The 24466-nt window shown below is 48.9% G+C and overlaps 1 protein-coding gene across 11 annotated transcripts; it reads left to right on the top strand.

Moving 5' to 3' along the window:
• Positions 1–114: 114 nt before the first annotated feature.
• Golga2 (golgin A2) lies at positions 115–24311 on the top strand. 11 transcript variants are annotated; one of them, XM_042680945.1, is made up of 27 exons: positions 115–250; positions 3175–3297; positions 6732–6812; positions 9843–9950; positions 10367–10410; positions 10529–10592; positions 10970–11029; positions 11209–11289; positions 12089–12127; positions 12362–12424; positions 12503–12596; positions 12682–12788; positions 17912–17970; positions 18265–18406; positions 18780–18869; positions 18974–19081; positions 19278–19365; positions 19648–19985; positions 20484–20597; positions 21386–21631; positions 21714–21789; positions 21968–22050; positions 22293–22511; positions 22584–22686; positions 22781–22887; positions 22957–23113; positions 23204–24311. In XM_042680945.1, the coding sequence occupies exons 1-27, from the start codon at positions 167–169 to the stop codon at positions 23416–23418; spliced, it is 3093 nt and encodes a 1030-aa protein (XP_042536879.1). In that variant the 5' UTR covers positions 115–166; the 3' UTR covers positions 23419–24311. The 11 variants fall into 11 exon arrangements, with proteins under 11 accessions (XP_042536879.1, XP_042536877.1, XP_042536878.1 ...); XM_042680943.1 differs by having other exon boundaries at positions 21965–22050; XM_042680944.1 differs by having other exon boundaries at positions 21965–22054; positions 22297–22511.
• The last annotated feature ends 155 nt before the right edge of the window (positions 24312–24466 follow it).

Raw genomic sequence — 24466 nt, 5'->3', positions numbered from 1 at the left:
TTCATCTTTTCCATGGACCAATGATGAGGGATATTTTAGACCACGCCCACCCGAAGAGCCTAGTACCGCCCTGGACCCGCCTCTTCTGGCTCACAGCACAGCGAGTAGCAGTCGGAGGTGCTTCGCGGTGGTTGCCGGGAGCGCGGTGGTTGCCGGGATTGTGGTGATGTGGCCCCCCCACCTCCCCTGTCCCAGCCCCGGGATGTCGGAAGAAACCAGACGTAGCAAATTGGCTGCGGCCAAGAAAAAGGTAAAACGCTCCGGGTCGCGTCCCCTTGACTTAGCCCGGACTTCTCCGACGGCCGGACCATGTCAGAGTCTGAGCCACTCTGGAGACACACGGGGGTGAACCCCTTGGCGCCCCTTGGCTCCCCCCACCAAAGTCTTCTCAGCCGGCCCCGCCCCCTCAGCAGCCCAGCCCCCGCCCTCGCCCGCCGCCCCTGGGTGACTTTGGCTGCTGACTCCCCGCGCCAGGCTCGACCCTCGCCTCCCGCTGCCCCAAGCTGGACCCTCCGGGCTTGCTGGACTCCCGATTCCCGAGGACCTGGGTCCTGGCCCTCGCTCCCCCTCCCCCACCGCCGCTGCCAGCGCCGCGGCGGAGCGGCGACTCGGGCGTCGGTGGGGAGGCTTGGAATGCAGTTACACCACTGTCCCCCTCTGAACTGTCATTACCACCTTGGGTTGGCCCTTTGATCTTGCGACTCAGTTCCCTGAAGTGTCTTCACCGCCTTTTCGGTTTCTTTGGTCGCGGTACAAATTGCTACTTGGGTAGAGGGGGAGGAGGAACTACTTGGTTGTGGGACCCCGGTACAGAGTGGTTTTAGGTTCCCTTCCTCCCTGTGCTCCGACTTGGACAACCTGAAAAGCTGTGGTCGCTGAGCTCAGAATGTTGACAATATCTCTGGGAGAGCAGGTTTGGGTTGCTTTGGTTTTCTCCCACATTTCAACCAAAAAGTCTCTACAATTTTTATTTTTCTGAGTTCACTACCGAGTTCTTTCTAATTCTGGGACCAGAGAGTCCTTTAGCCTCGCGCTCTGGAATGAAATCTGCGTGTTTAATGTGGAAGAGTTCCTGGGAATACTGAACTTTACAGCTGGGCTTCCCCCCCCCTCCCCCAATCATTGTCTCCACCTGGGGTGCTGAGTGCCACAGGATAAATATGAGGCATTAAGTGTTGCTTGATTCCCTTGAATCACTGAGCACATTAATAAACTGAGGGTTGACATTTTCATAGATTAGGAAAGTTAGAAAAGACCCCTCTTACTGAAATGATGTTTGGGACTTTGTTAGCTTTGAGAACCTACAACACCAACTCCCTTCCTGCTTCTGACCTTCGGATGTGTTGAAGGGAAAGTGGGAAACTACCCATTTGTAGTTTTTTGTTTTTGTTGGTTGTAGGGCTTAAACTCTGGGCCTGGGCGCTGTCCCTGAGCTCTTCAGCTCAAGGCTAGCGCTCTAACCACTTGAGCCACAACGCCACTTCCGGTTTTGAGTGGGTTATTTAGAGATAAGAGTCTTACGGACTTTTCTGCTTGGGCTGGTTTTGAACTGCAATCCCGAGATCTCAGCCTCCTGAGTAGCTACGATTACAGGCATGAGCCACCGGTGCCCAGCTCCACGAGTAGTTTTAACATGTGTTTTAAAAAAAGTCCTGATGTCTGGTTTCTTTTTTGTTTTTATGAGTTAAAGGCCCAGGGGTTGGCCTTGAACTTGCAATTTTTCTGCTTCAGCTTCCCAAGGGCTGGGATTACAAGCCTGTGCCACCACACCCAGCTCCCTGAACCCAGTTTCTAAAACACAGACATTTCATACCTACACTTATTTATTTATTTATTTTTTTGGTTGGTTGTGGGTCTTGAACTCTGGGCCTTTGCGCTGTCCCAAAACTCTTCAGATCAAGGCTAGGACTCTACCAATTGAGCCAGAGCACCACTTCTCCTTTTCTGAGTAGATAATTGGAGATAAGAGTTTCACAGAGCCAAGCGCTGGTAGCTCTCGCCTGTAATCGTAGCTGCTCAGGAGGCTGAGATCTGAGGATCAAAGTTCAAAGCCAGCCCAGGCAGGAAAGTCTGTGAGACTCTTATCTCCAATAAAACCACTCGAAAACCGGGAGTGGTGCTGTGGCTCAAGCGGTAGAGCATTCCCCTTGAGCTGAAGAGCACAGGGACAGCGCCTAAGCCCCAGAGTTCAAGCCCCACGTCCGACAAAAAAAAAAAAAAAAAAGTTTCATGAACTTTCCTGCCCAGGCTGGCTTTGAACCATGATCCTCAGCTCTCAGCCTCCTGAGTAGCTAGGATTACAGATGTGAGCCACTGGCTCCCGGCTCATACCTACACTTATTAGTGTTTACTTTTTACCCTCTACTTCTAGTGTTGCCACCCTGGGAGCTGCTGATTCATGGCACAGCCCAGAGCTTAGAGTCAGAAGACTGAATTTAAATTCCATTATTGCCTCTTTTTGAGGTGTGGGTGTGAAATTGAATCCTAGGCTTCTGTGCTCTGGCACCGAGCTACATCCCTATCCCAATTATTGTTATTATTAGTACCAGTCCTGGGTCTTGAACTGAGGCCCTGGGTGCTCTCCCTAAAGTTATTTTTTTTGGGTCCGGTTGTGGAGCCTGAACTCTGGGCCTGGGCACTGTCCCTCAGCTCTTCAGCTCAAGGCTAGCGCTCTACCACTTGAACCACAGTGCCACTTCCAGCTTTTTTCGTTTTGCTTATGTGGTGCTGAGGAATCGAACCCAGGGCCTCAGGCATGCAAGGCAAGCGCTCTACCACTGAGCCACCCTCCCAGCCCTCCCTTAAGTTCTTTTGTTCAAGGCTAGCATTCTACCACTGGAGCCAAAGTTCTACTTCCTGCTGTTTTGATAGTTTATTGGAGATAAGAGTCTCATGGACTTTACTGCCCAGATTGGCTTCAATCCCTGGTCCTCAGATCTTAGCCTCCTGAGCATCTAGAATTACAAGTGTGATCCACTGGTGCCTAGCTATTGCTGTTTTTTAAAGTTACACTAATTATTCTGTTTCTTAGGTCATTAAGGGATCATTATTCCACCTTATAGAATTGCGGGTGGAATTACAAGACGTGGCATATTTAAGAGTATTTTATAAAAGAGATATAAATAAGGGGGCTTATTGTTTTCATTAGTATCTCATTGCTTTTCCTTCCTACAGCTGAGAGAATATCAGCAAAGAAACAGCCCTGGTGTACCTGCAGGAGCAAAGAAGAAGAAAAAAATAAAAAATGGCAGTAACCCTGAGACCACCACTACTGATGATTGTAACTCACCCGAGGATGTGAGTCTTGGCTGCTAGGCTGTCAAAGGGCTCTAAGGGCAGCAGCGGGTAATGGTTAAGATGGAAGAAATGTCAGGCACTGGTTGAGAATTCTGGTTTTCAGTGGTTGAGTACTTGCCTAGCATGTGAGAGTACCTGGGTTCCGTCCTAGCACAGGAGAAAAATAAAGATAAAATAAATCCTAAGTTTGAATTCTGCTTCTCCTTTTGCTAGGAATAGGGAAAATTGCTTAAATTCTTTGAATTTCTCTTTCCATATCTAAAGAAGAAATTCTTTGAATTTCTCTTTTCATATCATAAAGTTTACATGAGATTTGTTTTTATGTTATTCCATAGCACTGGGTTTCCTACTAAGAGTAAATATCCAATAGTTGGTAATTGCTCTGAAGCAAGACCAGTGAGAACAGCCTGTCCTTCAGGAAACAGTCTTTACCATTTAAAAGAAAAGGAGCCAGGCACTGGTAGCTCATGCCTGTAATCCTAACTACTCAGGAAGTTGAAATTTGAGGATGGTGGTTAGATGCCAGTCTGGGTAGGAAAGGCCAAGAGACTTTTCTTTGTTGTTGTTGGTCATGGGGCTTGAACTCTGAGTCTGGGCGCTGTCCCTGAGCTCTTCAGCTCAAGGCTAGCACTCTATCACTGAGCCAAGCGCCACTTCTGGTTTTCTAAGTGGTTTATTGGAGATAAGAGTTTCAAGGACTTTCCTGCTCGAGCTGGCTTTGAACCATGGCCTCAGATCTCCGCCTCCTGAGTAGGATTACAGACGTGAGCCACTGGTGCCCAGCCCTAAGAGACTCTTCTCTCTCATATAAACTACTTAGAAAAAGCCAGAAGTAGCACTGTGGCTTAAGTGGTAGAATGCTAGTCTTGAGCAAAAGAAACTCAGGGATAAGCACCCAGGCCCTGAGTTCAAACTCTAGGACTGACAAAAAATAAAGAGGATTTAGATAGCCCCTCCTTAAAAAGAAGGTATTGTGGGTGGGGAGCGTATCTGCTTTTTCAACTTCTTTTCTAGTTTTCATTTCTGGATCTGGTCCTTTTGAAGTTTGTTAAAATAATTTTTTTTCCTTTTTCTTTTTTTTTTTTCCGTCAGTCGTGGGGCCTGAACTCTGGGCCTGGGCACTGTCCCTCAGCTCTTCAGCTTCAGGCTAGCACTCTACCACTGGAGCCACAGCACCACTTCTGGCTTTTTTTTTTGCTTATGTGGTGCTCAGAAATCGAACCCAGGGCCTCATGCATGCAAGGCAACCATTCTACCACTGAGCCACCTTTCCAGACCCTGCTAAAATAATTTTCATCTCCTCTATCTTTTTTTCTTTTTTTTCCAGTCCTGGGTCTTGAACTCGGCCTGAGCACTGTCCCTGAGCTTGTTTTTACTCAAGGCTAGCACTCTACCACTTGAGCCACAGCGCCACTTCTGGCTTTTTCTGTTTATGTGGTGCTGAGGAATCGAACTCAGGGTTTTGTGCATGCAAGGCAAGCGCTCTACCACTGAGCTACATTCCCAGCCCCCACCCATCCATCTTTGAGTGTGCGTGCTCTGGGCCTCAAGCTCTCACTGGGCTTTTTGCTGGTTAATTGGAGATAAGTCTTAAGGGTTTGTCTGCCCCATCTAGCTTCTCTTACCTCAGCTTCCTGAGTAGCTAGACTTGTAAGCTATGAGCCACCTGTGCCAGGCTTTCTCATCTATTCTGCCTCATTTCTCCCCTAAAAGACTTCTAGTCCATTTAATCTTTTTTTTTGGGGGGGGGGTTGGTTATGGGTCTTGAAATCGGGGTTGTCCCTGAGCTCTTTTGTTTAAGGCTAACACTCTACCACTTAGCCACAGCTTTACTTCTGATTTTTGAGTGGTTAATTGGAGATGAGTCCCACAGGGATTTTTCTGCCCTGGCTGGCTTCAAATCTCAATCTTTAGATCTCAGCCTCCTGAGTAGCTAGGATTACAGGTGTGGGCCACTAATGCCTAGTCCATTTATTTTATTTTATTTTTTTGGTATGTCATGGGGCTTGAACTCTGGGCCTGGGCTCTGTCCCTCAGCTCTTCAGCTCAAAGTGAGCACTCTACCACTTGAGCTACAGTGCCACTTCTGGTTTTTCTGATGTTTAATTGGAAATAAGAGTCTCATAGACTTTTCTGCCTGGGCTGGCTTTGAAATGAGATCCTCAGATATCAGCCTCCTATGTAGTTAAGATTACAGGTGTGAGCCACCCAACGCCTGGCTCCTTTTAATCTTAAAAATGGGTGCAGAAGGTTGTCAGTTTGTCTTCTATAGGTACTTTATGCTGAGGGTGCTGTCTGATCTGCTTGGAAAAAGGGAACCAAAAAGTCATTCCCCTGTCTGATTTAGGAGGTGACATGGGAAATGCAATTGTTAGGAAATTCAGTTGACATACTGTTACAATCAGGACCAGATGGTTAGGATGAAAAGACATGAATTTTTAAAATTTTTTTTGTGAGGGTTGGGTGTGGGTCTTGAACCCAGGGCCTAGGTGCTGTCCCTGAGCTTTTGTGCTCAAGGCTAGAACTCTACCACTTTGAGCCACAGCTCCACTTCCAGTTTTCTGGTGGTTAATTGGAGTTAAGTGTCTCATGGACTTTTCTGCCTGGGCTGGCTTTGAACTGCGATCTTCAGATCTCAGCCTCCTGATACCTAGGGTTATAGGCTTGAGCCACTGGTACCAGCTTATGTAGATTTTTTAAATTTTTACTGAAACAGTCAAACTAGGAAAAACCATCTTTGAAAACTAAACTGTTTAATATGGATAATTAATAAGATATTTTTACAGGAACCATAAGACATATAAGGAATTGCAGGTTTATAATTTAACATTATGAATTAATATCATTTAATATGATGAATTATACCTGCTGCTCACAGAAAGAGAATACTATGTGGATAGCTGGCAACTTATATCTACCTGAGAAGTACTGGCTTTTAAGTCCATCTTCACAAGCAGTTTACCAGGTGACCGCAGAAAAGGCATTTTCTCCTCTGAGCCTGTTTTCCTTGTCTACTACTGGATTAGATCCTAGTGTCATTGATACTTAAATTTTACCTGTAGCCTCTGTTCAAAGCACCCTTTCTCAGGAGCCTGGATATAGAATGGAGATAGAGGTCTGGAGCCTTTACAGATTATTCTGGTACCTCAGACCTGAGGTCTAGCATGTTGGAAGCTGCGTTGGTCACGTGACTTGACTATATCTTTTGGGACTTTTCCATCTATTTGTTTCCCTCACTGGCTGCCTTTGGCAAGGCAGTAAGTGGCTGTTTGGAAAGGACAGCACTGGCTTGGTATTGATCTCTCCTCTTCAGTGTCCCATTTCCCTGAATTCACCTCTTCTTTGTTTCCTGATTTTCTTGCCTCTTTCTAAGCTACTTCTCTCTTTCTCTCTTTCCCCCCCTGCCCTTGTTTTTCCCTTTCTGCCTCCTGTAGATTCAGGACATTCTGAAGGTGCTGGTGTCCGACCTTAACCATTCCAATGGGGTAGTGCTCCCCCCATTGGACAAGTGGAAGGTGAGGCAGAGCCAAGACCCCCTCTCTGGCTTGCTCTCTCCCAGCTGTGCATGCCCCCAAGGCTTCTCTGGTTTGGGAAATCCTTTGCCTCTGGCTTACTTTGTGTTGCTGCCAGTATGCTTAGCCTGCTTCTATCTGCTTTACCTGTTTGGTTGATTGGGCTCTCCCCTCCCCATCTTTCATCATCTTGGAGAAGAAGAAGTTAGTTAGGAAAGTTAAAGTTAGTCTATGAATATTTTCAGAGCAATTGTGTGGGACTTGGGCTTTGTGAATGCCCAGTGTGGTGCTGTCAGACTGCGAGAGATTAAAAAACCCCAGAGCACCTTTAGGTTTTGTCTTCTGGGAATCTGTCCCCAAAAGACCAGTAAACCATGGCAGTTTGTGAGTTTTTAAATTGATTTGTTTGCTTTGAAACTTTGGAAGATAAGGTTGGGAGAAAATGAGTTTTCATTATAGTCACAGAGATCAAGGCAGTTTTTTTTCCCCCAAGCAATGGATTAAAGGAAGTGAGGTTAACCAAACAGAGAGTGACCAGAGCACACTGCCCCTAATCTCAAACATCAGAGAACACTTGGCAGTATTCATTGGGCTCTGGATTTCAAAGGCCCTTGGCCAAACAGTGGCAAAAATAGATGAACAAGCGAGATGTGGAGGTGTACACCCATAATCCCAGCACTCTAGGAGGCTGGGAGGGTAATGAGTTTGAGTCCAGCATAAGATATGTAATAAGACCCTGTTTCAAACAAACAAAAACCAAAATAGACCAATAAGATGGGTGCCCCTGAGGGAGAAGCAGCCTCTGAAAGAAGCGAGGAGAACATCCAGATGCTCACCTGAGGGAGGCTGGCTCCCAGTGGACTGTAGGCAGGATAATGTGACACTTGAGGCTACTAGGAAGATGAAAGGTGAGGATGGGGGAGTCGTAAGGTCATGACTCCTTTCAGAAGTGTAGAGAGTCAGGGTGGGAACAGGATCCACAGGGCTAGGAGATGGTGGTCTCTGGCACTTTCTTCTTGGCTACCTTGCCCGAGGGGATATCTGCTGAGCTGAAGATCAGGGTTTTGCCAAGGCTGGATCCTTTCAGAGTTGGGCATGGGAAAAAGCTTCTTAGCTGGTGTTAAGTTTTCCCATCATCACAACTGATCCTGCCCAGGCAGTCAGGTCTGCTGAGGTGCGGTGATTCACCCTGTCTGCTCAGAGGAGACATCGACTGACACATTGGATGGGAGAGGACTCGGGCTGAGAGGCCCCTTGGAACCTCATAATTGGCTTTTGCTCTGCAAAGTGACCAACTGTGTAGGGAGTCTGGAGCCTCAGTTTCCTCATTAGAAAAATTCTAATGGTATAAAATTTTGTGCCTATCCCAGGCCTCTGTTCTGGAAAGGAAGACTAGTGTTTTCAAACTCTCTCAACAATTGTTTTCCATGCAAGTTTCCTATTTTAGCAATGGAGTTCTTTGACTATGATCTCTTGAGTAGAGTTGATATTTCCAGAAGTGAGGAGAGTAGAGAGATAAAACAGTGTCTAATGGGATAGGATTTTTTTCTTTTTCTTTCTGTGCCAGTACCAGGGCTTGAAGTCAGAGCCTCACACTTCCACTCTGCCTTTTCACTAAAGGCTATCTCTCTATCACATGAACCATGTCTATTGTTCTGGCTTTTTGCTGGTGAATTGGAGATAAGATTCTCCTAAATTTGTCTTCCCAGGCTGATTTTGAGCCTCCACTTCTCAGATCTCAGTTTTCTGAGTATAAGGATTATAGGCATGAGCCACTGATGGCCAACTTGGGACAGGATTAAAAAGAAACACCACCAAAAACCCAATACTTAACTGCATAACCTCAAATTATAGAATAAATTAGTTGCTTAAAAAATCATGTTACATATATTTAAAAAACAGTTAGAAAGCACTTTTTTCTTCTGTGAGAATTCTTGTGTCTAATCCCATCCTGGGATAGGAATCCAAGATGCCAGTAGGGACTAGAGCCTGACGGAGTCTGTGGTCAGGAGTGTGGTCAGGAGTGCCAGCCTCCCTTTAAGTGTTCCACCTGGCAAGTTGTTACACTCTCCTTGTTTCTATTAGATTGGTCAGTAACGTGGTAAAGCATTACCAGCTTCCAACGCTAGCAGTCACCAATGGACACTGGAACCCAGAACCAGGATCAAAATCTTAGGAAGTATGAAGTTCCTCCTTAGATCCCCGGGCTCTACAACATGGGAATCAATTGGGTGGGGTTTTCAGAGGTCCAGGCTTGATTGGTCCAGAAAGCAGGCAGCACTTTCCCTGAAGGGAAGAGAGGCTATTTCCTCACCTCCCTTAGTCAGCCAAGAATCATTCTTTGCTCTGTTGGATGTTAGAAGATCTCTAAGCTGAGAATTAAACTCAAGATTAGGGAGTGACAGGGTGTGGCTGGTCAAACAAGTGGATCCAGTTGGGGAAGGAGGAAAGACTTCCATGTGGCCCCAAGTCCTAAATCCTCAGGTTGTTTGCTGGCTACTATTCCTAGGAAAAAAGTCCCACCATCTCCAGGATGCTGAGAACCATAGGGCCACATTGTCTGCTGTTTTCTGATGCTTAGAGACGAGGAGGAATGAAAGCAAGAAAGGATACAGACAGATAGTTTCAATGTCGATCACCACAGCTAGTCCATCACCACAGCCTCTCCCCAGTTAGAGGAGTCATGGTCACTGTGGCAGACTGGCTTCCTGGAAACAATGCCTGTTTTTTGACTAAGACTTACTTCTTTCCCACATGCTGTAGCTGCCACAAGTCAGGCTCTAGGAAGAATGAAGTTTTTGGGGTTTTCAGGAAGGAGGCTCTGTAGCCCCTGCTTTAAGCTTTGGCCATCCCAAATCCTACTGCACCACCAGAGGCCTAGGCAAGCTGTGTCTACTTCCACAGTGACCCTTAGCATGTGTGACTGTCCTCTGCCTGCAGCCGCACTATCCTGCCTGTTCCACCCCCCCAGGTCCATGGCAGTGAGGCGCCTTCTCCGCATGGCTGCTAACCCCTTGCTTTGTTCTGTGACAGGCTCCCCAAGACTGTGCTGCTCCTGTACCACCACCTGCTGCTGACCCTGTGTTACCTGCCAGTGTCCCTTCCCCTGACGCTGGTGTCACTAGCATGGCATCGCTTCAGGTTTGTGCCTTTCCTCTTGTGCATGCCACTGTCCTTTGTGCTTGTCTCTTCTCCTTCCCAAAGAACTCTGTCCTCTCTGGATTCTCTTCTCTCCTCAGGCAGTGAGGTCCCTAAAGCCAGGTGTTCTTCCTAGGCCTGGAGTGGGAAGCTAAGACAGGGCTTTTCCTTGAAGTTTGGGGAAATGAAATGTTGTTGATATGAGCTTGACTCATCCTTCCAGGGTGATTTTTTTTTTTTTTATTTTTAATTTTAAAAGCAAGGTCTTGCTATGTAGCCCAGTTTGGTCTCAGCTTCACTGTGGCCTAGGCATGATCCTCCTATCTCAACCTCCTGAGTTCTACCTAACATAGGCATATGTCACCACACCCAGCTTCTTAGGAGAACTTGAACGACCATCCTGTGTTCCTTCCCAACAGAACTATGATGCTGACGATGGCCCTGATCTCATGGATGAGACCAAGTGAGTGTCCCCTCCTCAGGCAGCAGCCTCGGGGCTGAGGGAGTTAGGGCAGGCCTCCACCTGTGAACCTCTCTCCCATCAAGCCATCTGTACTCCTGACTTTTATCTCCATCTCTAGGACTTTTTCATCAACTGAGAGCCTACGGCAACTTTCTCAACAGCTCAATGGTCTTGTGTCAGAGGTACCCCAGGATTGGGGTCTGGGGAGGGCTGGGCGGGGGTGGGGGAGGAAAAGATGATAGAAACTGAACTCAGGATTCACAAGAGAGGTAGCAGAGTGTAGGACCAGCTGGTGTGCTGGGTAGCATTAAGCAGGTCTTCTCTTAGTCTTGTCCTCATGTACCCTAGACTTGGAGCACATGATTGGTGGTATCATTTTATCCTGGGACAGAAAGCAAGCCTAGGTTGAGAGCTGTGTAGGAGGATAAAGATGATGGGCATTAAGAACCAGGGGAAGTTAGGCAGGAAAGATTGTGCCAGTGGAGGAAAAGAAAGGCAATTGGAGGGCTCAGAGGTTGAGGTGGGCAGAGCATCTCCATATGAGCTCCGTCTCTTGTAGTCTACACCTTACGTCAACGGGGAGGGCCTCACATCTTCTACCAACATGAAGGATCTAGAGGTGAGTGGCCCTGGACCACAGCCCAGTGAGTCTGCAGACCAGTCCCCCATCTCCTCCCACATGGGGCCTGGGTGCCCCACTGCCAGCTGAGACAGTCCCCCCATCCTCCCACCCTAATGATGCTCTTTCTACCTCTCCCCTCATCCTCCTCCAACTCCTCCTCTCTGCATGCGCCTCAGAGCCGGTACCAAGAGCTAGCAGTAGCCCTGGACTCCAGCTATCTAACAAACAAACAACTCAGTAGCAAGATAGAGGAATTGGTAAGAGTCCAGTGGGGTCCCCTGAATCCATGCTGCCAATCCTGGGCTCCAGTTTCCCCTTGGGGCTCTGAAGAAAGGGACTGGGGTCCACTGGTGCCAAAGGGGAACAGGGTGATGGGGGGGCCTAGATCTTAGCTGGAAGGAGCCCGGAGCCCAGAGCACGCAGCATGGCTCTTCCTCTTGCTGACCCCTTACTTCCTCTCTCTCCTCTAGACACTCTGCTTGAGTCCTCATCCCACTTGCTCTGCACTGTTGCCTTCCGTGGGCACACAGGCCCAGCTAGTCACCCTGAATACAGGCACCCTGTATTCTGCCCTGGCTCTGATTTTTGGGGTCATGTTACCTCCTTGGGCTTGAGTTTCCTGTGGAGGCAGAGTGAGAGGGTGTACAGGGTCCCTTTCCACTCTAAGAACAGAAGCATCAGGGAGAAGGGAATGAGAAGTGGTCATCCGTCTCATTCCTGTGTCCCTGCTGTGCCCACAGGTTGTGCTCAGTTGTTGAGTGAACACCTAAGTCCCAAGTGGGCCTGAGGCAGTTTGTTTTCTCCAAGTCCATTACTAGACATTCATGTTACCTTCCTTTAAAGACTATCCAGATTCAGATCCTTAGTTGCCTACCTATAAACAAAAGCTAGCTGACACTCAGATTGTCTTTTTGAGGGGAGCCTGAGAAATTTTGTTCCCATGGGATCTCAAAACTTTTTTCAAGTCCATCCCTGGCCCCTGCCTGCCCTGTCTTGGTCTGGGGAGTGGCATAAAGGAGGAGAGCCTCACTCACCTCCCTTTGACTTTCCCCACAGAAACAACAGAACCAAGACACTTTGGACCAACTGGAAAAAGTAATGTGATTTCTGCTTTTGCACATTCCGTAACTGCTGGGATTGGGGAGGACCTGGAGGAAGAGGCCTGGAAAAGTCCTGTCCTTATACCCAGTCCTGTTGCCCAGAGGGTCCTTTATAATCTGATCACATTGGTTGTCTCTTCTGGGCACTGGTGGCATTCTGGGGGCTTGTCCTTTGCCATTCCATCTCTGCCTCCCCCAGTGAGAGCTGCTGCTTTCCTCTTGCCCTCAGGAAAAGAAGGACTACCAGCAGAAGCTAGCCAAAGAGCAGGGAGCGCTGAGGGAACAGTTGCAGGTAAGTGGATGGCGTGGTATCCCCCAAAACCCTCAGAAAATATTCTTTCCTCTCTTAAAACTCATTTGACTTCTCAAGGTTCACATCCAGACCATTGGGATCCTGGTGTCTGAGAAGTCAGAATTACAGACTGCCCTGGCCCACACGCAGCAGGCAGCTAGGCAGAAAGCAGGTGGGAATTGGGGTGCTTCTTATCCTTCAGCCTGATGCCAAGAGGGAGTCCTTGGGACTTGACTTATCTACCTCCGTCATTCCAGGAGAGTCAGAGGATCTTGCCAGCCGCCTGCAGTCTTCCCGGCAGCGTGTGGGAGAGCTGGAGCGCACGCTGTCTGCTGTCTCCACACAGCAGAAGCAGGCAGATAAGGTGAGGTCTGTTGACTCTCTGGCCACTCAGGGCCCAGGTTCCTTGATGGGGTAATGAGTCTAAATTGCTAAATTGGAGTGTGTTATTGCATGGGAGATTGCCTTTCCTCTCCTTTTCCTTTTTAAATTAGCATCAATTAGTTGTACAAAGGTGTTTTTATTACTAACATGTCTATATATAGAGATATGTATATGTACGTATATCTATATAAAATCATCTTGATCAGAGTCATATTCTCTGTCTTTCTCTTGACTCCCTTGTCCCCTTCACAAAGCAGCCTCAGAAGGCTTCACTGTACCATTTTTACACATGTACATAAATCACGTTTATCTGATAACTCCTTTTCTTGGTCCATTGATCCACTTGTAGAGCATCTGCTATTTCTGTTGTGAATAGTGCCACAATGAATATGGTATGCAGTTCCCTCTATTAATATCCTGCTGTGTATTCCTTCTAGAGTGTAGAATAGTTACATTTTTAGTTTTCTGAGGATCCTTCATACAGATTTCCATGGTGGCTATACTATTTTACATTTCTTTCTTTTTTTTTTTGGTCAGTTGTGGGGCCTGAACTCTGGGCCTGGGCACTGTCCCTCAGCTCTTCAGCTCAAGGCTAGTGCTCACCACTTGAGCCACAGCTCCACTACTGGCTTTTTCTGCTTATGTGGTGCTGAGGAATCGAACCCAGGGCCTCATGCATGCAAGGCAAGCGCTCTACCCCTAAGCCACCTTCCCAGCCCTATTTTACATTTCTTGACTTACTTGCTTTGCTGGTATTCTGCAATTGAGCCACACCTCTAACTCTGCTTTTCACTGTTGAATTGGAGAATGGAGTCTTGTGGACCTTTTTGCCTAGACTAGTTTTGGACCTCAATCTTTTCAAGTTTCAGTCTTCTGACTAGCTAGCTAGGATTACAGGCATGAGCTACCACCATGTGGCTTGTGTGTGTGTGTGTCTGTGTGTGTCTGTGTGTGTGTCTGTGTGTGTCTGTGTGTTTTCAGTCCTGGGGCTTGAACTCTGGGCCTGGGCACTGTCCCTGAGTTTCATTTGCTCAATGCTAGCACTCTACCACTTGAGCCACAGTGTTGCTTCTGGCTTCTTCTGTTTCTATGGTACTAAGGAATTAAACCTAGAGCTTCATGCATGCTTGGCAAGCACTCTACCACTGGGCCACAGTCCCAGCCCCTAGTTATGTTTCTTTTTTTTTTTTTAATTTATTTTATTTTATTTTTTTGTTGTGAAAATACTGTACAGAGGGATTACAATTACATGGGCAAGATAATGAGTACATTTCTTTTTTTTTTTGGGGGTCTGGTCGTGGGGCCTGAACTCTGGGCCTGGGCGCTGTCCCTTAGCTCTTCAGCTCAAGGCTAGCGCTCTACCACTCGAGCCACAGCGCCACTTCCGGCTTTTTTCTTTTTGCTTATGTGGTACTGAGGAATTGAACCCAGGGCCTCAGGCTTGCAAGGCAAGCACTCTACCACTGAGCCACCTTCCCAGCCCTAATGAGTACATTTCTTATCAAGCATTGTAACCTCCTCCTTTGTTTCCCCTTCCCATCCTCTCCCCCCGCCCCCCCTCCCCCCCGCGCCTCTAGTTATGTTCTTAATAATGATCATTCTGACAGAGTGCATTGGAATCTCAATGTTATTTTATATACATTTCTTTTTTCTTTTTTGGTTGGTCATCCTTAGATCTCAGCCTCCTGAGTAGCCAGGATTACAGGCATGAGCCACCGGTGCCCGGCACACTTCTTCTATGTTCAAGGATGACCATTTCTTCATGTACTTATTAGCTAGCCCTATGTACTTCTTTCAAGAAATGTCTGTTCAGTTCATTTGATGTTGAACTGTTTCTTGCTGCTTTTGTTGCTTGGGAAAGTTGAGGGGCTGGGGGTCTTTGTATTCAGCAAGTATTGGAGGTGGACTCTGAAGGCCTGGTGCCTGCCATGCCCTTAACTAGCTGTGGCCTTGGCCAAGTGCAAAGAGAAGGAATATGTCTTTTGACCGTGAAGATAACCAAAGGGCTTAATATATTACAATATTTATCTGTGTGTGTATATATGTGTTGACTGGGGTTTGAACTCTGGCCAGGGAGCTTTCTTTTACTTTTTTTTGCTCAAGGTTAGAGCTCTACTACGTAAGCCACAGCTCCATTTCTGACTTTGATGGTTAATTGGAGATACGAATCTTACAGACTTTTCTTCCCAGTCTGGCTTTAAACAAAGATCCTCAGATCTCAGCCTCCTGTACAGCTGAGATTATACGCATGTACTACCAGCTCCTGGATTAATATATTACAATTTGTAGAGCCAGAGGGAACATATATGATGTATGTGTATATGTATATGCATATGTGTAATATACATAATATGCATATATGTTATATATAAATATATATAAAGTATATCTGAGAGGATTCATAGAGGAGAGACATGGTAGCTCAAGGTCAGTTCACCTCTGAACTGTATGTAGTGTGTGTGTGTGTGTGTGTGTCTGTCTGTCTGTGTTTGTCTATGTCTGTATCTGTGTGAGCACATGTGTGTGCGTGTACATTGTGACTAAGGCTTGAACTGGGCCTCAAACTCTTGCTTGCCCTTTTTATTTTCTCCCCCTCAGGGCTGGTGTTCTGCCACTTGAGCCACACGTCCACTTTTGGGTTTTTGCTGGGTAATTGAAGATAAGAATCTCATGGATCCGGGCAGTGGCTCATACCTGTAATCCTAGCTACTCAGAAGACTGAGATCTAAGGATCTCAGTTCAAATCCAGCCTTGGCAGGATAGACAGTGAGACTCTTTATCTCCAAATAACCACCAGAAGACTGGAACTGGCGCTATGATTCAAGTGGTAGATTGCTAACTTTGAGCTGAAGTGCCCAGGGACAGCACCCAAATGCCAAAGCCCGGAGTTGACGCTCCACGGCCAAAAAAAAAAAAAAGAATCTCATGGAGGGCTAGGAATGTGGCTTAGTACTTGCCTAGCATACTTGAAATGCTGGGTTTGTTTCCTCAGTACCACATAAACAAAAAAGCTGGAAGTGGTGCTGTGGCTCAAGTGGTAGAGCTCTAGCCTTGAATACAGAGAGGCTCAGGGACAGAGCTCAGGCCCTGAGTTCAAGCCCTATGACTGGCATAAACAAACAAATAAATAAAGTAAGTCCCATGGACCTTTATGCCCAGGCTAGCTTAAAACTGAGATCTTTGGATTTCAACCTCTAAGCTTAGTAGGTAGGATTACAAACATGAGCCACTAGCGCCTGCCCTTCACTTCTCAACCTGAGTTTTAGACTGAATACACTATCCATTCAAAAGTAAACAAAAGGGTTGGATACTGGTGGCTCACACCTGTAACCTTTGCAGGTTGAGAGCTGAGGATTGCAGTTCAAAGCCAGCCCAGGCAGGAAAACTCTGAGATTCATACCTCTAATTAACTGTAGAAAGCTGAAAATAGAGCTGTTGCTCATGTGGTAGAGCACTTAGCCTTGAGGAAAAAACTCAATGACAGTGCCAGGCCCTAAGTTCAATCCCTAATACTGTCTCCCCCCTCCCTCCCCCAGCCGCCCCTCCAAAAATAAGTAAAAATTTCCCTTTCCTGTTTCACCCCATCCCTAGAGAGAAAATGGACCTAGAGAATCAGGCAGATCAGGATGTTCAAATCCTGGCTGTAAGTGATATTAGACTAGCACTTAGCCACACAAATGGTGTGTGTCATCTGCCAGATGGAGGTGACAGTAACTCTGACGGTAGTTGTGAAGCTAAAATGGGAGGGCTGGCATAGTGCCTGGTGGAGTCTTCATGAAAACTAATTGTAACTCTAGTAGTAACAATTGCAATAATTGATACTTCTCAGCCTCTAATAGCCAGCTCTAAATTCAGAGCCTTTTTTTTTTTTTTTTTAAATAAGGTCTCCCTATTTAGCCTTTCCAGAAACTCACAATTACCCTTCCTCAGCCTGCTGAGTGCTGGAAATTACAGGCCTGCCCCACCATGTCTTGCGTTCAGTCCTTTTCCACCCTTATTGGTTCTTTTTTTTTTTTGGTCGGTTGTGGGGCTTGAACTCTGGGACTGGGCACTGTCCCTCAGCTCCTCAACTCTTCAGCTCAAGGCTAGCACTCTACCACTTGAGCCATAGTGACACTTGCGGTTTTCTTAGTGGTTTATTCAAGATAAGAGTCTCACAGACTTTCCTGATCCTCAGATCTCAGCCTCCTGAGTAGCTAGGATTACAGGCACCTGGCTCCCTTATTGGTTCTATTATTAAAAAAAACAAATGAGGGCTGGGAAGGTGGTTCAGTGGCAGAGTGCTTGCCTTACATGCATGGGGCCCTGGGTTCGATTCCTCAGCACCACATAAGCAGAAAAAGCTGGAAGTGGCGCTGTGGCTCAAATGGTATAACACTAGCCTTGAGCTGAAGAGCTGGGGGACAGTGCCCCAGCCCAGAGTTCAGCCCCACAACTGGCCAAAAGAAAAAAGAAAAAATGAGACTGATAGTGGTTCATGACTGAGGGAAGCAGACATCAGGAGGATTGAGGTTTGAGGCTAGCCTATGTAAAAATAAGCCAGGTGTGGTTGTACGTGCCTATAATCCCATCTACTTCAAGGTGTAGGTAGGAGGACTTTGTAATCTGAGGCTGGGGGGTGGGGGTGGGGAGGGGGGGAATAAGAAAAACAAAAACAGATCCTAAAGCCAAAAAAGACTCTGCATGGCTGGAATAGTAGGGCTCCTCCCTGGCAAGTACAAGACCCTGTGTTCAAACGTAAACACCACCAAAAAATAAAAAGGGCTAGGGGTATAGCTCTGTGGCAGAGCCTTTACCTAGCACATGAGTTCCTGAATTTGATCCCTGGCCCCAAACTAGAAACCAAAGCTCAAAGGTTGGGCATTGTGGTATGCTTGAGCCCAGGGAATGAAGAACAGCTTGGGTTATATAGTGAAGCACCCCCTCTCTGACCCAGCCAAATAAAATTAAACGACAAAACAATACACACTATAGTACAATTGAGACCTTAGGCTTAGAAATGCCTTGAAAAATTTCAGGTGTGATTGAGGGCGAGGAAGTGTCACTGTGGAAGTTACTGGGCTATTGTTCTGCTGGAGCCTGACTTACTTTCTGTATTTGCAGTACAATAAGGAGCTAACCAAAGAGCGAGATGCCCTGAAACTGGAGCTGTATAAAAACAAGTAGGAAGGGGAAAGGAGGATGGATGCTCTGTGGGGGCCTTAGTGGGGCTAATAGTGGGAGGTCGGGGTCCAAGTTTGTACATGTATAGAGCTGAGCTCGATTTCTAGCTGTACCCCTGACTCCTGGGATGGCATCAGACAACTCATGACATCTCTATGGCTTATTGTTTGTGACTCTATTCTTCATGACCCTTTTGATATACCATACAGTTCTGAGGTTGTATAGGGTAGGGTGGGTCACAAAGCATTTCCTTTAGTTCTTGGTTCATTCCTTTGCACTGACTCTGGCCACAGTAAAAATAATGAAGATCTGACGGAGCTGAACTCAGAACTGGAAGAGAGGCTTCAAGTCCTACTGACAGAGAAAGAAGCCATGCAGTTGGGAATGGAGGAGCTGCAGAAGAAGTTGGAAATGTCTGAGGTCCTCCTGCTGCAAGTGAGATGCTGCAGTCAGGCAGTGGAGTGTCACCCTAGGGTGTCAGCTCAAGTCTCTGGGTCTGGGGGGGTGGCGCAGTGGGGGACTTTCAGCCAAGAGCTGGGAAATTTGGATCCTTGTTCTTGTCCTGCCATAGGTTTCTCCACAAATGGCTAAAAGACCCACCATTTGGGGCCCTGCCCTTAACCTATGGAATCAGAATCTTGGCAGTAGGTTTCATTTACATGGCCAGTGAGGAGTCTGTTCCCTTTTTGGCACTTTAGTACATGGCAGTCACCTTGAGTTGTCATTGATCCGAGCTCACACCCTACCTGAGGGCTTTGCACTGAACAGCCTGGCTCCCTGATCTCAACTTCTCCTTTTCCTCACACAGTTTTCTAGTCAGTCGGAGTCCCCCGACGGTAACCAGCAGTTACAGCAGGCCATGGAGGAGCGGGCACAGCTGGAGAGAAAAGTGGAGCAGGTAAGGCTTGGCAGAGAGAGGAGTGTGGAAGGAGGATGGCCCAGGGAGCCTGGAGCAGGCAAGGACCAAGACAACCGTCCTTGATGTGACTGCACCTCCTGCAGCTGACAGAGTTGCTGAAACAGCTGCAAGTGGAGAGAGACCAGTATGCCGAGAATCTGAAAGAAGAGAGTGCTGTGTGGAAGCAAAAAATTCAGCAAGTGTTGGAGCAGGTGAGGCCCTGCCCTTGGGAACTCACACACACGCTCTTTCTGGGCATCAGGACCGTGGGTGTGCTATCTCTTGTTGTAGAATGAGCTGGAGAGGTGCTGTGTGTTGATTTTTGTGGAGGTGGGGTTTGGGATGGAGATGGTTCCTGGGACCCTCCAGCCTCTCCCTCCATGGCTCTTCCTCATGTTCCTTGGGCAGATGCGCACGTTGAAAGAGGAGAAAGAGCGCAGTGCAAATCAAGTACTGGAGCTGGAGACCAACTTGGCAGAACTGAAAAGCCAGCTGGGTAAGCAGGGGCTTAAAACACCCCAGTTAGGTGCATGGATGTAGGGGCATCGTGGAAGATACATAGGATTTGCACTGGGAAGCAGAAAATCTTTTTGAGCTTCAGTGTCCCCATTTGTAAAGAGATGCCATGCCTCCTGTCATCTCCCACAGTTGACTTGAGTTGGAAGTAGCCTGAAAGATTGACCACCTATGGGTATGAAGAATCGGGGGCCCTAAGGGCTGAGAAGAGGGCTCTGAGAAACAGAGGCCCCAGGCCCTTATTGTTTGCTCCTTTTCTCAGCGGAGTCATCATTGCCACCAGCCCCAGTAGGGCCATCAGAAGCAGAGCAGCAGCTGCAGGCAGAGGCCCAGCAGCTGCAGAAGGAGCTGGAGAACCTGGCAGGACAACTACATGCACAGGTGCAGGACAATGAGAACCTGAGCCGCCTGAACCAGGAGCAGGAGGAGCGGCTACTGGCTCTAGAGCGGGAGGCTGAGGTCTGGAACGAGCAGGCAGAGGATCGCAAGCAGATCCTAGAAACCATGGAGAGCAACCGCACCACCATCAGCCGCGCACTCCTGCAGAACCGGGAGCTCAAGGAGCAGCTGGCCGAGCTGCAGGATGGTTTTGTCAGGCTGGTGCGTGGCCTGCTGGCCCTCCTTGCAGGGCAACCCCATAAAATAGGATGCTATAAGTCCGGGTTCTGGTGGCCCACACCTGTAATCCTAGCTACTCAGGAGGTTGAGGTCTTAGAGCTGCTGGGATCATGGTTCAAGGCCAGCCTTGGACAGAAAAGTCTGCAAGATTCCATCTGTAAAAAAATGAGCAAAAACACGTGGGCTGAACGCATGGCTCAAGTGGTCGAGTATCAGCTAAGTGAGCAAGCTGAGCAAGCACAAAGGGTCTTGAGTTCAACAAGCCTTGGTACTGGCCGGAAAAAAAAAAAAGATAGGATGCTGTAGATCTCATGTGAAATGGTGGCTTCATGAAGATGCCTCATAAGCTGCAGACCTGCCGTAGTGTTCAGAGGAGGAGTGGAGATAATCCTCCAGCCTTCCTTGCTCTGTGAGGGTGGAGATTCAGGTCTGGGGGCTCCGGCCACACTGGGTGCACTGATGGCTGCTCTCTGTCTCCAGAGCAATGAGAACATGGAACTCACCAGTGCACTGCAGTCGGAGCAGCATGTCAAGAAGGAGCTGGCCAAGAAGCTGGGCCAGCTGCAGGAGAAGCTGGGAGAGCTGAAGGAGACGGTAACTCTTGTCCTGTGAGATGTAGCTAAGAGGCAGGGGCCAGACCCTGGGGAGCAGAGGTGCTGGAGCCAGCACAGGTCAGCTGCAGCTGGGGGACCCCAGTATCCTGCAGAGTAGTCCCGTGATTTTCTTGTTCTCTCACTATTAGAAGTGGGTCACTCAGGGTCCCTTTCACGTCTGGACATTATTCCTAGAGCTTCCTTATTGTAGGCTGAGACAGGTTATGATATAAGGTTCCTCAGATTCAGGCTGGATTCTACTCTCGGCTCAGTGGCTATACCATTAAGCCTGATTCCTAAAATTCAAGAGGAAATTAGCTGTGGGGCACCGGTGGTTTACACCCATAATTCTAGCTACTCCAAAGATGGAGACCTGTAAGATCAAGGTTCAGAGCCAGCCCAGGCAGAAAAGTACCATCTCCATTTAACAACAAAATGCCAGACGTATAGGCATAGTTCAAATGGTAGAGCCATAAGCCTTGAGCAAGCAAACTAAATGAAAGTGTGAGGCTGAGTTCGAGTGCCAGTACTCACACCAAAAGAGAGAGAACTAGCAGATGCCTCATATTCCTCATAGAGTTGAGGATTAAATGAGATGATGAATGTAAGGAATTGGGCTTGATCAATATGTAATGTGTGAGTTGGTCCCTCTGCTAAGTGGTAAGAAAGGTTCTGAGGTCTGAGTCTGGTACAAGAGACAGGGCTTCTGTCCCCACACCTCCCATTTGATGGGCTCAGAATCTGGAGGGCAGGCCACCACCTGCCCTCATCCCTAAGGTCGTCCCGCAGGTGGAGCTGAAGAGCCAGGAGGCCCAGGGTCTACAGGAACAGCGAGACCAGTGCCTGTCCCACCTGCAGCAGTACGCAGCAGCCTATCAACAGCACATGGCGGCCTATCAGCAGCTGGCCTCAGAGAAGGAAGCCTTGCACCAGCAGTTTCTGGTGCAGACCCAGCTCCTGGACCAGCTGCAGCATGAGGAGGTGCAGGGCAAGGTGGTGACGGACATGGTCCGCAAGGAGTTGCAGGAAACGCAGGTGAGGCAGATGGTGTAGCCAGCCCCGAGCGGGAGGACCTGGCCACCTCCTCCTCTCCTCACTCTTTTCCTTGGCTCCTTAGAAGCGCCTGGAAACCACCAGCCAGCAGAACCAGCAGCTGCAGGCCCAGCTGGGCCTCCTGGCTGTCCCTGCAGAAGGTGAGTGAGAAGAGAGCCTTGCAGGGACTCTGGCAGATGCTTTGAGAATAGTAGTCATTCTCCGGGTAGGAATTGGCCCAAGGGTACACAGTGAAGCAGGGGCAGAGGTGGGCTCTGAGCCTCTGCTTCCCTTGTGAAGTTGTCTGCAGACACACCACCTACTACCTTTCCCCAGTAGATGAAGCAGACAAAGAGGAAAGGGAGGAGGATGCTCAGCCCCGTTTGACCATCCCAGAGGATCTAGACAGCCGAGAAGCCATGGTAAGCCAGACTGTGCCCGGTCCCTTCTTCCTGCCTCCTTCTGTGGTTCCTCTGGACGCCTCTGCATCTTGATTCCCCTTGAAACGGAATGATTTCTCTTGCCCTTCACACCTTTCCTGGGAGCCAGTGTTCAGACATGGTTGTACTTGGGAACAAGAAGTGCACCTGCTCAGTCCTCCGCCTCCCTACCCTTTTGTCCCGAGACAAATGTGTCCCCTGACATCCTGCCCCCTTGCCTGCAGGTAGCATTTTGCAACGAGGCTCTTGCCAGTGCTGAGGAGGAGAAGGCACGGCTGCGCAGGCAGCTGAGAGAGCAGAAGGAGCACTGCCAGCGCTTGGCTCAGCTGGCAGCCCCGTCACAGAGTGAGCCCAAGCAGGATGCCATGGGCCTTGGGAGTGGAGGTGACTCTGTGTCCGGGGAGAGCCAGCAGGCCATACAGATGTCCATGGAGAAACTGCAGGTTGGTCTTTTCCCAATGGGGCAAGAAGAGTAGGGCTGGGACTGAGACCTAACCCCACAATTGTGGCTCTAGAGCCGCTTCCTAGAGGTCATGCAGGAGAAGATGGAGCTCAAAGAGCGTGTTGAGGAACTGGAACATCGCTGCATCCAGCTGTCTGGAGAGACGGACACCATTGGTGCGCTGGGGCCCAAGGCAGTAGGGCTGCATGGAGGGGGTGAGCTGGGGCGTGCCAGCATCTGAGCCTGTCTTCCTGCCCACCCTCCCCCCAGGAGAGTACATTGCCCTCTATCAAAACCAAAGGGCCTTTCTGAAGGAGCGACACCGAGAGAAGGAGGAGTACATCAGCCGGCTGGCACAGGACAAGGAGGACATGAAGGTAGGCCCCCTGATGGCGCTGTGGGCTGGGGCCAGATGGGGTGTGGTTGCTGAGCATCTTTCCCTCCAGGTGAAGCTACTAGAGCTACAGGAGTTGGTGTTGCGGCTTGTGGGCGAGCGCAACCAGTGGCAGGGCAAGTTCCTGGCAGCCTCCCAGAGCCCTGCTGCTGAGCCCACCCCAGACCCCTCAAGCTCTCAGGAACTTGAAGCTGCCTACCAGCAAGGTGGTGAGTCAGACAGAGCCCTGGGCACGGCTAGTGGGATTAGGGGAGGCCGGCCAGCACAGCAATCAGCTCTGCTTCTCTCTGTCCCCCAAGACCTTCGGGAAGTGAGCCTCTCTGATCACGTGGATCCTGTGCCAGGAGAGGCTGCGGTGGCTTCGCCCCCTGAGAACCCAACTGAGCAGCAGATCATGCAGCTGCTGCGTGAGATCCAGAACCCCCAGGAGTACGCAGGCTTGGGCAGCAACCCCTGCATCCCCTTCTTCTACCGGGCTGATGAGAATGACGAGGTGAAGATCATGGTTATCTAAAAGACTGATAGCCAAAGTCTGGAGAATGGGGGCCAGGGTTCAGCCCCACTCCAGACCCTGCCTCCTGCCCTTACCATTCCTTCCCAGTCACCCTTTTATCCTTAGAGTAGGAAGATCAGACCCCCTATATTAACAGGGGGACATGAACAGGTGCAGACCCTTTGCCATCTTGGCAGGGGCTGGGTCTTAATCTCTGGACTCTGGCTCCAGAGTTTCATAGTTACTGAGCAGACTGCCTCTCTGGAGGGGCAGGGTCTCCATTCTTCCCTGCAGAGGCACTGGGCCAGGACAGCATTTCCATGGCCCTCTGGACAGATGAGGCTCACTGTGGGGAGGTGAGGACAGGCTGTCAGGGGCCGTCCTGTGGCTTTGTGTGTGTGGTGGTGCTGGGATGAAACTCAGGGCCGGGCGCTTCCCAAATCAGCTCCCATCTTCATGGCACTTTGGGGCAGGATTAGCTGAGCAGCAGCATCACGGGTCCCCAGGCAGGTGGAGCCAACTGTAGGCCATGTGAGGGTAGGGGTCCACTTGGGGCTCCCTTTTACGTGCACTTTGGGGCAAGGCAACTGGGCAGCGTTCTCTCAAGCCTTAGGGCACTCAGAGGGTTGATGGAGGCCGGGCAGAGGCTGCTGGGAGGTGGGCTCCCCCTCCCCCAGTGTACATACTGTACCTGTGTAACATTTTGTATATTCTGGGGTAGGGATGCCCCCTGTATCATAGTGGAGGTTGGGGTTGGCAAGTGGTGGGAAAAAAAAATCTAATAATTATTTGGGCTGGGAAACTTATTTATTGGTAGCATAGGACAGAGGAAGGAGGCGGGGATGGGGTTGTGGCACCCTGGTGATGCGGCTCCTGTTTTGCTTTTTATTTCGGAATAAATGAATTTAGCCATACTGCTTGGCCTCTCGCGGTCCTGTTTGTCACTGGCTGCTTAGCACTGAGCAGGGAGTGGGTTCTGCCAGCAGAGGGCAGGCTTTGACCTGTGTGGAGCTGGAGTCTGCAGTGTCCAGCATCTGCCAGACCTGTTTCCTGTATGCTGCCCGGTGAA

This window comes from Dipodomys spectabilis, unplaced genomic scaffold (assembly GCF_019054845.1).
Source record: "Dipodomys spectabilis isolate Male_0828 unplaced genomic scaffold, ASM1905484v1 ptg000067l, whole genome shotgun sequence".
NCBI classification, from domain to species: Eukaryota; Metazoa; Chordata; class Mammalia; order Rodentia; family Heteromyidae; genus Dipodomys; species Dipodomys spectabilis.
Note: the sequence above shows the minus strand (reverse complement) of the source record. Positions and strands in the feature narration are given on the sequence as shown.